Raw genomic sequence first — 17911 nt, 5'->3', positions numbered from 1 at the left:
GCTGTTATAAAAATAAAACAGGTTAATACATGTAAAATGCTTATACCAACACCCAGAGCATAGTAGGTGCTCAGTAAATGAGAGCTCCCAGCGTTGCAGTTATTATTAGAGTTCTGGGATTCTCTGGGATTTGTTCTAGGAGAACAAAGGAACCACGCTGCTCTTACAGATTCTAATTCTGCAGTTCCCTCCTCCAGATGACAGTTGCAAGGATAAACCTTTACGTATTTATGTATACTTGTATACTCTATCAGTCTTAACTACTGCCAACGACAGAAACCATTCATTCAAAATTTAAATTCCTTTCTGAACGATATTCTAGGTTTCAAAAAAGACTTGATTGCCCACGCTCTGAGAGTACAAAAGGACTATTAAACTGTAGGGCTGAGAGGAGGTGGGAGCACAAAGACATCCTTGTAGCAGTTTGAGCTATCACATACCAAGGCCTCAACGGCCTCAGCTTCAGAGAGTTGCCTCCTTCAGAAGGAAACTAACAAACTGGATCCATTGTTCCTTCCCATCAGAGTTCTTGGATGTGATCATTCTTAAATCCCTGGCAACGCCTTAGCAAAGATCAGAAGATCTCAGTTCTTTCCATTAGGACAGCATCAAATCCCCTCCAAGCAATTTTCTTGGGTCAGCATCATTATTTGAGGTGCCAGGGAAACTGGCGAAATTTCCAACCGCTAAACTAGTTCCCTGTTCCGGGCTGAAGACGTGAGTTAAAGCTAGAAGATATTTTAGCTGTCCTGAGGAAATGTCTGAGATTGGGAAATGGGAAGAAATTTAAAGAGAATCATGAGAACTTCCTTTTTAAAATCCCTTTTATAAAGCAGTCACTTTAGTAAACAAAAAGCATACAAAGCGATAATGACAACCAATTAAAAAAACAGTTTTCAGAAGGCACTGACCCTTAAAAGTTCCATTTTGTTCCCTGATGGGATGTCTAGAACTCTGGTTTTCCAAGCATCTTTCAATAAACAGGTAGAAGAGATAAACAGACAAAAGAGCTAATACTGTGTCTTGTATTCCTTTGTCAAAAGATCAGGCAAAGAACAAAGTCAGCAATGGTCACGCTGTCCTGGATACGTTCAACTGTCTTTTTATAACCCTGGGCTGAAAAACAATGGACACCCTAAACACACAGAAACGGAGCAACAGAAGAAGTAAAGTTCCAGGAGGCCACAAAAAGGTAGCCTATGTTCTCTGTTCCAAGGGGGCCAGATTTCAGAAACTTCGAGAACAAGTTCGCCCACAGCACCCCTTTTAGGTCTAAAACTGCAGAGCTGATGGGGGTGGCTGGAGAGTTTCCTAAAAACAGAGGACTGTCTGCTTACAGAACCCACTTCAACTGTTTCTGGCAAGGAAGGACAGTAGTCAAATCCGTATGAAGCCACGAACAAGTCCATATTTGACAAATCGCTCCCATCAAGACAGTGATGTCAACCACAATAGAGTATTTTGGCAAGACTGAAAATGTGCACCTGTGGGAACCTGGAAAGATTTGACAGATTTTCGTCTTCCCAGCCCTTTATCAGCACGTTAATTATAGCAACTGTACGGTGTACGCCGAGCTTTACAGAAAGGCACCTGGCTGTGTGAAACCAAGACACTGCTCTCCTGGGCACGAGAAAGACAGAATGACAGTAGTGCTTACACACGGAAATCCTCGGTCTGAGTACAGTGTAACAGCGAGCTGGACGGCACCACTGGATGAGAAAGAGGTATACTCTGCAGATACCTGGGTGTGGCAAACCTAGGAAGGAGTCACGACACCTGTGTACGGACACACACACACACACACACGCGCGCGCGCCTCCAGAGCCTCCCCAACTCTGGTCGCGGGACGCCCGGGACTGTGTCTTCCCGGAGCAGACTGTACCTTCACAGCTATAACTGTACACGGCCACCGCCGACCGTTCCACCAGATTTTCATCGTGATGCCAGCTCACGGCCATTTTGCCCATGCCAAAATAAGGCTCCTCCTTCAGGTATGGCATTTTCTGGGGATCCATGAAATTCAACAGAGTGACGTTGTATGCGGCTCTGTTCTTAATGTCCAGCTCGTCTTGCCCGTCAAAGGCCCCCAGCCCGACCCTGGGGAAATCCGGACCGATACACACCGGCACGGCATCGATATTAGCTTTCTCTTTGCAAGCGAGTTCCTCCAAAGCCTGGCTCGTCTCTGTCTGCAGGTAGTCGTTGAGCTTGAGGAAGGTCTGACAGGCAGCAGCGATATCCGCCTCGTCGTATTTCGGACTAGCGCCCTTCACCGGCCAGGGCACCGTGAAGAGCCTGGTGTTGAGGTACTTGTAGGTGCAGCCTGGGTTGCCGATGAGGATGCGAGAGACCGGGGTGAGCAAATCCTTGCCCTGGATCCTGACCAGGTCCCGAAAGAAGCAGCCATGCTTGTGCAGCGTGAGGAAGGCTTCTTGCACCTCCTTATGGAGCGCCTCGGGTACGCTGCCGGCTTCGCGGAGAATCAGTTTCGGGTATTTCAGCTGCCACTGAAACAAAACCAAAGCAAAAACATGTGTTCACGGAGAGCTAGGAGTTTCTCATTTCCAGAACTGTGATGCTTGGTCAGCGTTAGGAGGGGGAAAAAAAAACAACCGTCAGGTAGCATTTCTGAACAGGACCCGTATCTCTCCAGCCTCACACGGAAGGCGACGTGAAACGAATGTCATCGACTGTCCGAGGCAAGATTTTCAAGTCCCAGCTCAAATCATTCATCTTTACTATAAACAAAATAATCAGCATCTGTGCTCTAATCTGCCAGGCTCCCTCTACAGCCACTTCTCCCTGCCCTCAATCTGTCTTCCAACCTTTGGCCCTCCGGACAACACAATTTTATTAACTAACTGCTTACTACCTATTTATTAAGTGCTTACTAAGTGCCGTGTATTATTCTAAATGATTCAGACACGTTGACTCATTCGCAGCTCACAGCTTTACGTGACAGTACTGTTACTGTCTCCGGTTTCTACAGGAGAATCTGGAGGCACAGAGACATTTATTTAAACACTTGCCCAGAGTCACATAGCTGATACCCAGTGGAGCTGGGATTTGAAGCCTCTGGGCTCGAGTCTGGCTCCAAGGCAGGAGGTCTGAACCACGAGATTGCCCTGCCTCCCAATAAATGACAAACTGGTGTCTGCTCTAATACTTTCACTGAAGGAGAAATCACTTCTCGTAGGGAATTAGATACCAAGTCCCACGAACACTAGAGCCAGGAGAATTTTGCTTACAACGATAATACTAGTGCCCAGAATGTATTCAGCAAATGTTGAATAAAGGAGTGAATAAATGAGGTGTTCTACTGCGACTGAGAAAGTTGTGATCATTCTACTGGTGTCACTGGAGGAGAATACTGTAAGATGATCCCTCCTCTAATATGGAAACACATGGATTTATTGTCACAGTGGAGGACTTCATTACCTATTCAGCCACCACTTCTGGCTCCTAAGATTCATGAATGGGTGATAAACCAGAGTTCCCTGATTCTGTACAATGAAATGGACTTTTTTTTTTTTAACCAAAGCACAGGATTTTACATTTACCCCCGTAAAGTTTAATCTGATCGGTACCTTCTCAGTACTGTACTGCCCACCATTTTTGAGACACATTCCTTCTATATCTTCATCAATGATTACCATTTATATGATAAACAGGGAAGACCATTTATTCCTTCATACGTTTTTTTCATTCAATGTATGTCTGCGGAGCACCTACCAAACACTAGACAGAGATAAGGTTCCTGCCCTCACAGAGCTTTCTACCAGATCAGGTAATAAATAAGGAAAAGTGATCTCAAATTGCGTTAAGTACTAGGACAGAAACAAACCAGTGGGAAATCTGTCATAGATGAGGGAAAACTCTCTAAGGAGTTGGAATTTAAGCTGAGATCTTCAGGAAAAGGAGGTGCCAGCCACGTGACAAGCTGGGGAGAGAGCTTCCCGGAGAAATGACCAAAAACCACAAAGGTGCTGAGGAGGGAGGCCAGATTTTTTTAGAGACAAAAAGAAGGCCAGTTTTACTAGAGGAAAAAAGCCAAAGGCAGAGAGACATGTGGTGGGGTTGAAGGGAAGGCAGGCGCTGCACCACACAGAGCCTGGGAGGTCAAAGTAGGGAATCGAGGTTTGACTCGAAGTGTGCTAGAGGACCAAGGGAAGAAGAGTAATTTGATTTACATTTTATAAAAATCACTCTTAGTTACAATATCGGGCACAGATTGGAAAGAGGCAAATGTGAAAGTGGAAATCCTGTTAGGTGCTATTACAACCATCCAGGAGAAAAGAGATGATGGTCTAAATGTGAGACAGGTAAAATACGTATTTTATAGGCAGAGCAAAAGGCAGTGCTTATCGACTAGATGTGAGGGGTAAAGAAAGGAAAGCAGTTCCAGATGACCCTTAGATTTCTGGATTTAATAAATGAATAAACAGCTTACCATTTTTTTTAAAGATTTATCTATCTATTTGAGAGAGAGAATGCGTGCACGCTCAAGCAGGAGGGGCAGAGGGAGAGTGTCTCAAGCAGACTCCGTGCTAAGTACGGAGCCCAAGATCATGACCTGAGCAGAAACCAAGAGCTGGACACTTAACCAACTGCGCCACCCAGGCACCCCTCCTTTTTATTTTAAATAAAAAAGACTGGGACAATAAAGGAATGCTAGGTAGAAGAATCGGAAGGAAGGAGGAGCTCCCTTTTGGAGCTGTAGCCATTAAGATACCTATGAAATCTTCATGTAGAAGTGGTGGGGAGGGTGGGGGGGTCAACTGCACAGACACACCTGGAAATCCAGGAGGCAGCCGTCAGCACACCTGTGGTCTTTAAAGGCCTGGAAATGAATGAGCCCTCCCAGGGAAACAGCATGAACACAGAAGGGGGCCCACGGCCATTTCCTGAGTTTCAGAGGAAAGGAGCAAAAGAGACCTTTGAGGGAGAAAACTAGGAGAGAGTATTAATGCAGAAGTGAAAAGACAGGAGCACTTCAAGGGTGGAGTAGGCGACCACTCTTGGGAGGCCAAGTGAGATGAGGACAGACATGACCCCCGAGATGTGGCAGCATGGAGATCAATGATGACCGTGACAAGAGTGATTTCGCAGAGTGGTGGGGATGAGAGTCAGAGGAGAGTCAGCTGGGGATGGAATGACAGAGCAGCAGTGGAGGCGCCGTGCTTAAATGTCCATCTCAGGGATCACGCTCTGAAGGGGAACAGAATAACGCAGTTGTTGATGAAGGGCAATACCGGATCGGGGGACCATCTTCAGTGCTGGAAGACGGGGGGACACACCAGAGCTTGCCAGGATACTCCTGGGAAGAGGCTGCTGCTGCAGGACACGGGGTGATTAACTACAGGAGCAAAATCCTTGAGTCGCCAGAGCGGGAGTCTCCCAAGGGAGGTAATGTGAATGACCAGTGGGGTTTGTATGGCAATCCGCCAGAGTTGGTGGGGGGAAGCTGGCAGAACCGTTTTGTTTTTAATCTAAAAAAAAAAATCAAGCTTTACTAAAATATGTGTACATATATGTGTTTGATATATAAACACATATACATGCGTTTAATATGAGTTCTATTATAAAATAGACACAAGTATACAAGTAATACTTACATCTATTTAATGAATAACTATCCGTAGTGTGCTGGAGTCACTTTATATCCCCTTGGGAAAGCCTACTGTGTACATCGCCTCCCAACTGCACATTCAGTGACATGTTGGTAGCCTGAAATTGGCCATGGAGAAGTATTTACACCACAGAAATCAGGAAACACTAAAAATCGAGTCTGGTTTATTTTTTCCCAGACAGCCCATTCTTAAAAACTTAGTAGGACCCCACTGTATATGCTTAAAATTTGTTCCTGACAGGAGTATATGATCAAAAAACTTCCTGTATTGGAATAAACTGGAAGGAGAAAGAAGATCTAAATTCAGAGAGGACTATAAACTTGATAATAGGCAAATGACTAAGTTTCAGGGAGTTTTTAGAGGGAGAGAGAGGGGAGCACTTCAATTTTTCACAGTGAAAATGCAAAACAAATCACTAGTTAAGAATGTGTGCTGGTCACGTGGCCTGCTTGCCAGATAGTTCTGGACTCCTCTGCCATCACCCAGCTTTTTGGATCCAATGTTGAATTATGCTTCCTAGCCCCCTCATGTTGGGTGAAACATGTGACTGTTTGTGTCCAGAAAAATGACGGCTGTCACTTCTAGCCTGGAGCACTTCAGGGAGTACCACACCCTCCAGAACGCTCTTTTTTGGCATAGTCACCAGCTAGTGGCTATGTGGATCCCTGAGTTACTACTTTCATGGGTAGTGATTTTCTGCCAACCCACAAATGATATGTAGAATGAGTAAGACATATTGCTGGGGGAAGCCACTGAGATTTGAGGGTTGCTTGTTACTACAGCATTATCTAGCCCATTCTGCCTGATCCAGAATGCAGGAAATAGAAGGTAAGCAGGAAGTCTATGCAGGCAGAAGAAAAATGAAGTCGTCAAGCCTGCATATGGAAAAATGACCTTACTAGGAAAGCGTGGTAGAATTGCCCTGCTTCTCAGAGTGCCTACCTGAAGTGTGTGATCATAAATTTAAAGTGACAGAAAGCAGAGTTATGTGGCACACCACTATGAATGGCCAGTGAGACTGTCAGGGATGCATTTAGGATTTATAGTTTCTATATTCGTTTATCCCTTTGAAAAATAAAAAGAGAAATATCATACTTCCTGTTTATGCAGCTTATGAAGACAGCAATCTAGTAAGCAACAACGGAATATTCTGGAACCATGCGCAGAAACTCTAATTCTATCACTAAACTGGTTCTCTGAGCAAGGCCCAGAGGCCTCAGTATACTTGAAGCACATCTAACAGCAGCGGTCAAGAAGGAAATTTCTCCGTAATTTCTTAACAATTCTGGGTTCTTTAATCCTCAGTATAAAATATTAGCGAAAAGTAAGATAATTGGGAACACACTCCCTCTGGGACTGGGAGAGGAGGAAGACTGGAGATAATGCACACACACACACACACACACACACAATCTACACACAGCTTGCGGCCATCATTCAATATACAGTAGGGCTGGAGACTGCAGAAGATGGATTTAACACAGGGGAATAATAACTCTAAGGACCTGGGAAATTCACAGAACCATATGAGTATCACAAGTAAATACCTTGACATTAAAAACAGCACTCTAAAAATAAAACAGTAATAATGATGTGGGAAAGTATCCCACCCCCCCACCCCCCGGATTTTTTTTCACTGATCTCTCATGTCCTTTCCCCTCCAACCACATTGGCCTCTTTTCCTACAGGCCTCAAGAGGCCATCATTCAACACCTCCCCTTCAGGGCAGGCTCTTCCTCCCAAATCTGTACCTGCCAGGCCCTTCTCATCCTGCAGGCCACTTTCTCAAAGAATCCTTCCCTGAACTTCCCCCACCTCAAATATATATCCCCCATTATCATTCAACACACACTTCTCAATCCATAACTACATATTTCTTTGAACTATTATCTGTTTAATAATCTCTCCTGCAAGACTGAATCTCCCAGAAGAAAGACATGGTAGCAGTTTTATTCTCCACTATATCCCCAAGCCCTTGCCTGACTCCAATATAAGTGCTCAAGACTTGCCTCTAAGAGTAAGAGAATAAAAAAATCTAAGATTGATAGAAAACAGATTAGTGAGGGTCTGGGTCGGGAGTGGGAAAGAAGGCTGACAACTGCAAAGAGGCAGGAGGGATCTTTTGGGGATTTGGAAATATTCTAAAACTCCTGTGGTGATGGCTGCACAACTCGACAAATTTACTAAAAATTACTGAATTGTACCATCTTAAAAGGTAAATTTGATGGTATGTAAATTGTACATACACACAGCTCATCAATAAACTGTTTTTAAAAGATTGATACATTTGAATATACAAAATTTTAAACTTTTAAACTTTTGCATAAAAAGAATTATAAAATAAAAGGCAACTAGAAAAAACTATTTGTAATCTAGATGGCAAAAACGGGCTTAATATTCTTAATATTCTTAATAAAGAACATTTCCAAATTTAAATATATGTATATGTACATATACATACATATATAAATATATATACATATATATAATATGTATTAACAGAGATATTCACACATAAATTAATGGAGAAGACTTTTAAATATAGAAAAAAAATGAACTGCACCAAACTCAGGGAAAAACATAAATTAACATAATTTGTATTAAATTATATTTAATTTGGTTTGCCTACAAAATTTGCAAAAAATAAAATTTTATCACAGTAATACACATTGCTGGTGAGGTAAAATCAAGTATTCTGGTACTCTACAATTAGGAATGCAAATTACTGCAAACTTGCTTACAGCCAATTGGACAAAATTCACCAGAACCTAAATATCCTCATATCTTTCCATCCAGTAATCCTACTTTTAAGAATTTATCATAGGGAAATAATTAGAGAAATGTACCAAGACTATAAGGATATTCATCATACTGTTCTTTATAATAATTAAAAGCTGAAAACCACCAAAATGCCCAACAGGGGATTAGAGGTAAAATGGTATATTCATGTGACACACTTTAGAAAAATTTCTGTACTGTTTTGTGAAAAACGTAAATAACAAAGTACTATTAAACAAGAAATTAGTAACCAGACATTGAGATGACAGGATCTCAGCTTAAAAAGAAAACAAATGTATACAGATAAGTACAGAAAAGAAAACTGGGGGAAAAATATGGTCACAAGTTTATGGTAGTTATCTCTGGGTGCTGAACTTGGGCATAATTTTAATTTTCTTTTTTAGACATCTGTATATTTTTCAAATTTGCCAAAGTAAATGTAAAAAGCTTTTTAAATTGGAAAATCGGGGAAAAGATGTTGCATTCAAAACTTCTTAATTTTCGGGGCACCTGGGTGGCTTAGTCATTAAGCATCTGCCTTTGGCTCAGGTCATGATCTCAGGGTCCTGGGATTGAGCCCCACATTGCGCTCCCTGCTCAGCAGAGAGCCTGCTTCTCCCTCTGCCTCTGCTGCTCCCCCCTGCTTATGCTCTCTCTGTGTCTGTCTCTCTCTGTCAAATAAATAAATAAAATCTTTAAAAAAAAAAAAACTTCTTAATTTTCATGACATATCTTATATTTGCCAGGAGATTCTTTTTGATGACCCTGAATTTTCAAAATGTTTCAATATTAACTTCTGGTTCTAATTTAAATCTCATTTGGAATGCTGCTGAATGCTCTATGAACTTATGATTTTAACACAAGAAATACAAATAATAAGAACTGGCTAATTTGGTCACTATCTCAAAAAAAAAAAAAAATCTGAGAGAAAACCCTCCATCCTAAATGCCCACTCTAATTATTTATCAAGTAATCAGACTAGTGCCTGGCACCTAAAAGCACCATGTAGTGTTTCTTTAAAGAGAACTACAAGTAACTGTGGAAAAGAGCTGAACGTTAAATAATTGAATATTAATTCATTCTGGCAAACAAGTAAGTTCCCTTTCCATTTGGACAGGTACCTGTAAAACAGCAGATATCACACAAGAATTTGGAACAGCTGTTGGCAGCTTTTCAAATATGTCAGAATTTTTTGTTGTTGAATCCCATTAAAGTTTTGCCAAGGAGTATAGAGTCATGCAGTTGTATTAATAGTTGTCTGGTCACCTAATATATCTCTTGAGATCTACAGAAAGTTTCGTGATCTAAATGATGATTTTAATAAGCAGCTGGAAAGGTATTTTAGATATAAACCACCAACATGCCAGGCCTTTATCAATGGCCGAAACATGTGGAATGCTAGGTTTTCTGGAAAATAAGCTTTACCTTCCACCTACTTTAAACCATTATGTAAGAATTCTACTGCTTCTCCTCTCATATCAAGGGATGGTTCTGAAAGAATTTCATCATACAGAGAGGACAGACATGTTGCTAAATGAGTAAGATACCACTTGTACAGGAGGCTCACCTATATGAAACCAGTGGAACTCAACCCTCAGTAGAGTGAAATTAAATTTAAAATCTTCAAGTGAGGGCGCCTGGGTGGCTCAGTTGTTAAGCGACTGCCTTCGGCTCAGGTCATGATCCCAGGGTCCTGGGATCAAGTCCCACATCAGGCTCAGCGGGGAGCCTGCTTCTCCCTCTGTCCCTCTCCCCGGCTCATGCTGTTTCTCTCTCTCTCAAATAAATAAATAAATAAAATCATTTTTTAAAAAATCAACTTTAAAATCTTCAAGTGACTTGGGAAATGTACTTCATTTAAAAAGTGTTGCGATGTCAAGGGACTCTTATTTCTAATCTGGCTGTTAATAGATTTTGCTGGTAACACTTTGTATTTTGCACTCTATAGAAGTGTATACATTATCAGTCATAACATTTTCTATATCATTTTCATTGTAACATGCTTAAGGCTTGGTAGCCATCCCAAGACAAATGGGCTGGACACATCTGGCCCAACCGGCCAACCTCCTGCTGCGCTGAGCTGTCTCCCAAAGGAGGCTCTCTTCTGAGGTCACTGCACTGGCCCTGCTACAGCTATCACAACTGAGTCTTGGGATAACATGTGGTTTGCTACAAAGTGACCCTGAGATGTTTGCTCATTCATTCACTCACTCAACAGCTCTTTTTTTTTTTTTTTAAGTAGGCTCCATACCCAGCCTGGAGCCCAACGTGGGGCCTGAACTCATGACCCTGAGATCTAGACCCAAGCTGAAATCAAGGGTCGGACACTTAACTGACTGAGCCACCCAGGTGCCCCAATTCAGTGATTCATTTTTTGTTTATTTAAAATTTACTGAATATCTGCTCTCTATCAGATACGGTATAAAGTGTTATAAATACAATGATATAAACAAGATCGCGCCTGTTTCACAGTGTCTCATAGTTTAAGAGTATAGATAAAAATAGGGGCGCCTGGGTGGCTCAGATGGTTAAGCGTCTGCCTTCGGCTCAGGTCATGATCCCAGAGTCCTGGGATTGAGCCCCACATCGGGCTCCTGGCTCAGCGGGGAGCCTGCTTCTCCTTCTCCCTCTGCCTCTCTCCCTGCTCGTGCTGTCTCTCTCTCTGTGTATCTCTGTGTCTCAAATGAATAAATAAAATCTTTAAAAATAAAAACCAGTAGCTAAAGAAAGACTTATCACAAGGGAAGTATGAAAATACTCCATGGGAGCAGGGAATAAAGAAGCAGGAAGGGAATCTGGAAAATTCTCACTTATTGAACACACATTTATTGAGCACATACTATTTGCAAAGCATGAGGTGCTGGGAACAGGAAGAGAACGAAACTTTGATCTGCTCTCCAGGAGCTCATATTTATAATTAGATGGTATATAAATATATAGGATATGTGGCTCATAATATACATAGTATTTTATGAATTTACTATTGAGTTACTTATTTAGTAAAATATATAGTCTTTAGATTGTGATGAGTGCTATGGAATAAAAGAAATCCAAGGTAAGTAGGATGAGAATGCTAGCAGTGAATGTTCCTGTCTCACACGGGCTGGTCAGAGAGGGCCTTTGATAAGGTGACATCTGAGCAGAGGAATGCAAGAAATGAGGATACAAGCCCCACGGGTACCTGGGGGGGAGGAAAGTCCCAGGCTAAGAGAACATTAAGCGCAAAGGCCTTGGGGGCAGCAGTGTGCTTGGCTGATGCTCAGAGCAAGAATGCCAGAGTGGCAAGAGGAGGGGCGGCAGAAGCAAGGAGCAAGCTGGGAGAGGCGGTCGGGAACCAGCTCTTCCTGCGCTTTGTGGGTAAATGTACGTCCTGGGCTCTTACTCTGAACACGATGGGAAGCTGAGCAAGAAAGTGTAACGTGCTGACTGAGGTTTCAGAAAGAGCACGGCAAATGCGCCAGAGGTGGTGGGAGGGAGCTGGATTTGTAATACATTCTGAAAGTCAAACACATGGCATTTCCCGGGATCTTCACAGAAGAGGTCCTATTTCAGGGCACCTGGGTGGCTCAGTCGGTTAAGCGTGTGCCTTCGGCTCAGGTCATGATCCCAGGGTCCTGGGATCGAGTCCCAAATCAGGCTCAGCAGAGAGCCTGTTTCTCCCTCTCCCCCTGCTCTTCTCTCTGTCAAATAAATAAATAAAATCTTTAAAAAAAAAAAAAAAAAAGAAGAGGTCCTATTTCAGCAAGGTCTTCAAGGGTGAGTAGATGCTCGCCAGACAGAAAAGCACTCAACACCCTGGGGAATAACAGACACAACAGGGAAGGATGAAAGGTCACAGGGGAGCCTGGGTGTAGCAAGAGACTCTGCATGACGGAGTCTATGGCTGGACTCCATGTTAGGCAACGGGTAGAGATGAGACAGGTAATCTGGGGTCATACGGTCAGTGGCCTTAGAGGACATGTTGAGGAGGGTGAACTCTACCTTACAGGCAAGAGAGACTGAACAAAATTTAGAAAGCAAGGAGTGACAAGTCAGACCTATTGAGAGGAACACAATATTGATGATACTGGAGAGGGCACAAGGAACACCAGGTAGGAGAATAGGAAAACTGTGCTGGTCTGAGATGATAAATGAGGGCCTGAATGAAAAGAAGAAACACCCTGAGGGTTTATGAAGAGGCAGACCTGCCAGGGCCCAGCGCCTGAATGAGGGACTGAAGCAATGGGTAGAAGGGGAGGACAGCACGATTTCTGATTTGGTGAACAGCACCAGGAAGGTGGCCACTAGAGAAGAGAATGAACAGCAGGTTCCCTGTAAAACAGATCCTTACCAAAATGTGACTCAGAGCTTGTCACACTTGCACTCCAAACCCTCTCACAGCTTCTCATGTCATTCAGAGTCACCGCCGACATGCCCAGTACAGCCGGCAAGTTCCCGTATCATCAGGCCATGGCTCTCTGATCTCATCCCTTCTGTTCTCAACTCTCTCACTTCGCGCCAGGTGTATTGGCCTCACGTGCTTCTCCTCAGATACACCTCAGGGGCCCTGCTCTTCCCTATGTCCAGAACATTCTTACTACAAGTATCTACATAGCTTGCTCCCACACCTCCATAAGGGGTTGGTTCAAACGTCACTATGAGAAGGTCTTCCACGACCACCCTAAGTTGCAGTCCCCCATCCTATGGTGCCCTCTGACCTACTTCATCTCCATACCTGTTTGCCCTTCCAACATTCATTTTCTGGCTTTCTTTTTATTTCTGCTCCCTCCCCCCGTCCCACCTCATAAGAAAATAAACTCAAAGGAGGAATCTTCTCTTGGTTTTCACTACTAATGCCTACAACATTACCTGCACAGGGCAGGGAAGCTAAGTATCCATGTTCAGTGAAGTCAGTAATGAATGAATATGGATTGTGTTGGGTTAGATGCCCCTGCAAGACTTCCAGGCAGAGCCCCCCAGCAGGTAGTTGGAACTGGAGCCCTGGAGGTCACAGGGGAGGGCAGGGATCGAGAGAGAGGTATAGGATCGTGGGGATGAAAGCAGAGCAATACCAGAAGCACCAGGAGATACAGTAGGATGATGCTCAGGGTCAGATCCAGGAGTCAGACCACCTGGTCTTGACACTTCTTGTTTCTTAAAAGCCTTGAACAAAATTTTAAACCCCTCTGTGCCTCAGTTTTCTCATCTCTAAAATGGGATTTTAAAAAACCTCCTGCCTCAGAGGGCTGTGGTAAGATGTAAATGAGCAAATACACATAAAGCAAGGAGATGAGCAAGCGGAGTGGAAAGTACACAGTAATGGAAAGCAAGGGGGCGTACTGAGGAGAGAGGTATTTTCTCTGGACACGAGAGGTAGCACTCAGAGATCTGGAAGCCAGGGTTTGTTCTGGACTATGTAGTTCCTCATTTCCTTGTGCTCTCTGGTGAACCTAAAGAAGTTCTCTCCACTTTTCTACTTCGGATTTGTTGTTGTTTTATTTCTTTTCTCTATGGTCTTATCAGATGAAACCAAAAAACATCTCTGAAGGTGTTTTAAATTTGAGTACAGTATTCTAGGAGGCGCACAACAGAGCAGAAAGAGCCGGGGCCTTCGGAGTCAGATAAATGTGGGCTTGGACCACCTCTACCGCTCAGATATGGAGCTTAGTGTGGTTCTAAAGAGAAATTTCTAGGAGAGGAGATAATACCTACCTCAAACACTGCAAGCTTGAAGAAGAGCAGTCAGTGAATGCACATTTGTGGCATAAATGCACGAAGGAGTTGTGAGGACTGAACAGCACACTGTAAGAGTAAACACACATACCCAACAGGGAAGCTGCAAAAAGTCTTGCTTTTGTGACTAGCAGCTGGAATGGCATTCCTGTGGCCAGGGCCTGTTGAAAGGACCCCACGTTGCGTCTGAACTTTCTATTTATTCATGTCATTAAAAAAGTATTTTCCCTTCATCTTTTAAGAGAATAGATTTCCTTTACTAAGGGTATGTTGAAGCACTAACCCTTATTATAAGGTGCACTTAAGGTGATTAGATATTGGTATCAGACTTGTTGTGGGTCTTGGAAAGATAAAAGAGCAGCCTTGATAGTTGTTGTTTGCCTTTGAGTTTCCTTTTATCCCCCGGTGTAGGGCTGGCTCTGAGCACAGCGGCTGATAACCTCTGTGTTTAATTCTTCATGTACTACTACTACTTGCACCATTCCAAAGCCGAAAGGCTCAGAAGCTGCTTTAGAACAGTGTGTGTAATCATGTACCAGATGGCTTCTAGCTATAAAAACAGTAATAAGGATTTAAGAACTGATCGTATTTTGTGGGTTTGTTTTAAGGGTCCTTTGGATTTTTTTTTTTTTCTGATTACCAAAGAATACATGTTAATTTAAGACAATTTGGAGAACTAGAAAACCCTACCATGCTGGCATATGGTATTTCTGTATATACCCTGCAAACCTTTCCCGATGCTACTTCCCTGGGGAGAAGTATATGTGTATAAAAACAAAATTAAAAGCATACTAAACATGATTATATAACTTGCATTTAAAATTAACTAATGCATGCATTGATTCACTCATCCACCCAAGCAAATTAATTAAATACCTACTAGGTGCCAGGTGCCATACAAAGTACAGAGGATGGGGGAGACAAGCATAAAAATAAAATCATAGAGATAATGAAGGTACATATAAAGTACTACAGGTGCACACAAGAGGGAGCAGAGACAAGCCTCTGCCGTGCAGAGGTGTCAGGGAGCATCCTACAAGAGATGACACATTGGCTAACAGGTAACAGGAGTTCACCAAGGAAAGGGAGGAGGCAGGGCAGCAGAGGATGTAGCAAGAAGGCCCAAAACATGAGACTGTCTGGCTAGTCTGAGGTCCTGCCGAAGTCCAGTGCAGGTAACAAGATGAAAGAGTTGGAGAGATAAGACTAGAAAGGCAAGAGCCAGGCAATGAGCAGCCACTGCCAGGTTTGAAGCAGGGGGCTGACATGCTCAGATTTATGTCTTGCTTAGAAAATGTGCTATAGCTCTAAGGATTAAGAAAGAGGGACAAAGAAGAGAAACTAGAGCAATCCATAAAAGGACTGATCCGGTGAAAGACAGTGAAGATCTAATGAGAATGGAGATGACAGATAACATCCTGGAATTCAGAGTGAACTAGAAGTCAAGGGACCTGAATGCTAGATGCGTAAACATCTTCTTTCCTGTCTCCCTTCAGCAGTTACTGAGAATCAGCCATATACATTTGCATGGGAGGTCCCAGAGAAACAAAGATGAGGGAGCCCCATTCTTATCCCCAAGAGCCTACATTCTGGTAGGGAAGAACAGATGAACATGTATTATTAGTGCCTGCCCAAAATGCCTTCCCCTCCTTCTTTGAGAATAGGACTCCAATTTTCCTGTGGGGAAACCATCCATCTCCAGCTCACAGTCCATGCAGTTGGAGTGGAAATGGTCATATTTGAACCCAACTCCACGAGTGGGTGCATGAACGAGGCTGCGCAAACGGGAGCATCTCACGCCCATGAACACAATGACTGGTTCAGGAATAGGCACAGGACTCAAACCAGGCCAACAAGATCACTCCCAGGGAAATCAGATGGAACCAGAAAAAAAGAAATGGCTACCTTCTTCTAAAATCCCACGTGCTTAAGACCACATACCCCTTGGGCTGTCAGACTCCTCCTATGTATGTTAGCAGGTCAGAGCCTAGCCAGCACGAAGTCACACAGACGAGAGCCAAACCACGACACAGAGAAAAGCAGGGATCAGATGACACCTTTTGAGAAGTTGGATTCAGCCATGTACTCCTGGACATCTAAGTTAAGAAAGGCAATAAATTCCTTTTTGGGGCGCCTGGGCGGCTCAGTCGTTAAGCATCTGCCTTCGGCTCAGGTCATGATCCCAGGGTCCTGGGATCGAGTCCCACATCGGGATCCCTGCTCAGCGGGAAGCCTGCTTCTCCCTCTCCCACTCCCCCTGCTTGTGTTCCTGCTCTCGCTATCTCTGTCTCTGTCAAATAAATAAAAAATCTTAAAATAAAATAAAATAAAATAAATTCCTCTTTTGCTACAGTGAGTCTGTTGGGGTTTTTATCACTTATAATTGAAAGAGTACTGACTACTTCAGGGAAAGAGACATGGAATCCCATAACCGCAATACAATGCGATAGGCATGATAGAGGTACTTAGAAGGTACAAGTAGCACAGAACAGAGTGTGCTCAAGTCTACTTTTAGATAAAGTAAATCAAGGAAACTTTCACAAAGAAGGGGATGTTTAAGTGAAGTCTTGAAGAATTAGCCATCTGGCAACAAGGTAAGAGGCAAAAGGATATTCTATGCAGAAGAACCAGAAGGAGCAGAGGCAAGGAAGTAGAAGAAAGCATGGAATGTTTGGGGATGAAGAAAGCAGTCCACTGTGCCAAAGCCCTAGGTTCACAGCAGGAAGCAGATCGTGAAGGAACTGGGATGTTCTGTGGGTGATGAGGAGTCACTGGATGACCAAATCAGACCATTTCACTTCTCATTTAACCTCTCCAGACCACAGCTGCTTCTTAGATCAGAACAAATCAATACAAATTGATAAAAATATGAAAAGATCTTACCTGCTGATAGAATTCATCATCCTTGGGGGTCAGATAAGGAAGCCAAGTATCTTCGAGCTCTTCAAGAAGCCTCAGTTTCTGTTTAGAAATAATAATGATTATAGGTGACTGAATATAAAGTGATCAGAATATAAGACAATCCCTTATTTTTCCAGTAAGACCATACCAAGAAAAACTTGGCCAACCTGAATATAGAAACTTTTAGAGATAGAAATTAGTCAAACGCCTATTATAAAATGTATTACTTTAATTACATACATTTAAATTACACATTGCATAAAGCATTAACTTAGAAATAATGATTTTATTCACTTTCATATTCCATGAAACAATTTGATTCACCAATCTTGACATGTTTCTTTAACACCATTGTCTTTTTCATCACTAAACTCACCTTTTGAGATTCCTATACAGTTTTCCAGAGCAAACCTTCCTGTCTGTATAATGTGTTTGAGACACAGCAGCTTCTGAATCCTTCTATCACACAAACACTAGAAATAGCAAATCAAACCACAGTACCATTTACAGAATGTCAGGATATTTGGAAGATTTATTCATCCTATAAACATTTATTTGATACAGTATCCACTTACGTATTACTTTTTTTTAAAGTGATCTTTCATTTCTAGAATAAGTACTAAATCCGTGTTAAGCATCTTCGCTTCTTTTCCAATTTTATGAAGAAACATTTTTAAGTATCCACAGCTAGCACTGAGGCCATTTCTATGTCTTCCCAAACAGTACCATGCTGTTCAAACAAAGTAACTAAGAGAGGACCCCATATTATAGGGTATTTCATAAAGAATCGAATATATATAAGGTGATGTTCTCCTTCTGAAGGATTTTTTTTCCCAAAGAATACCTAACATATATGGTATGTGTGTGTGTACACGTGTGCGACAGAGAGA

General features: G+C 42.7%; 1 protein-coding gene across 2 annotated transcripts in view; it reads right to left on the bottom strand.

The window, feature by feature from the left end:
- FTO (FTO alpha-ketoglutarate dependent dioxygenase) overlaps positions 1 to 17911 on the bottom strand; it is a 374545-nt gene that overhangs the window by 253491 nt on the left and 103143 nt on the right. For both annotated transcript variants that reach the window (XM_044911496.1, XM_021704695.2), the window contains exons 2-3: positions 17004 to 17081; positions 1883 to 2507 (exon numbers count right to left, since the gene is read on the bottom strand). In XM_044911496.1, coding sequence (XP_044767431.1) covers positions 1883 to 2507; positions 17004 to 17081 — 703 coding nt within the window. The remainder of the gene's footprint in view (positions 1 to 1882; positions 2508 to 17003; positions 17082 to 17911) is intronic.

This window comes from Neomonachus schauinslandi, chromosome 16, assembly GCF_002201575.2.
Source record: "Neomonachus schauinslandi chromosome 16, ASM220157v2, whole genome shotgun sequence".
Taxonomy (NCBI): domain Eukaryota; kingdom Metazoa; phylum Chordata; class Mammalia; order Carnivora; family Phocidae; genus Neomonachus; species Neomonachus schauinslandi.
This window is presented reverse-complemented; position numbering and strand designations above follow the sequence as displayed.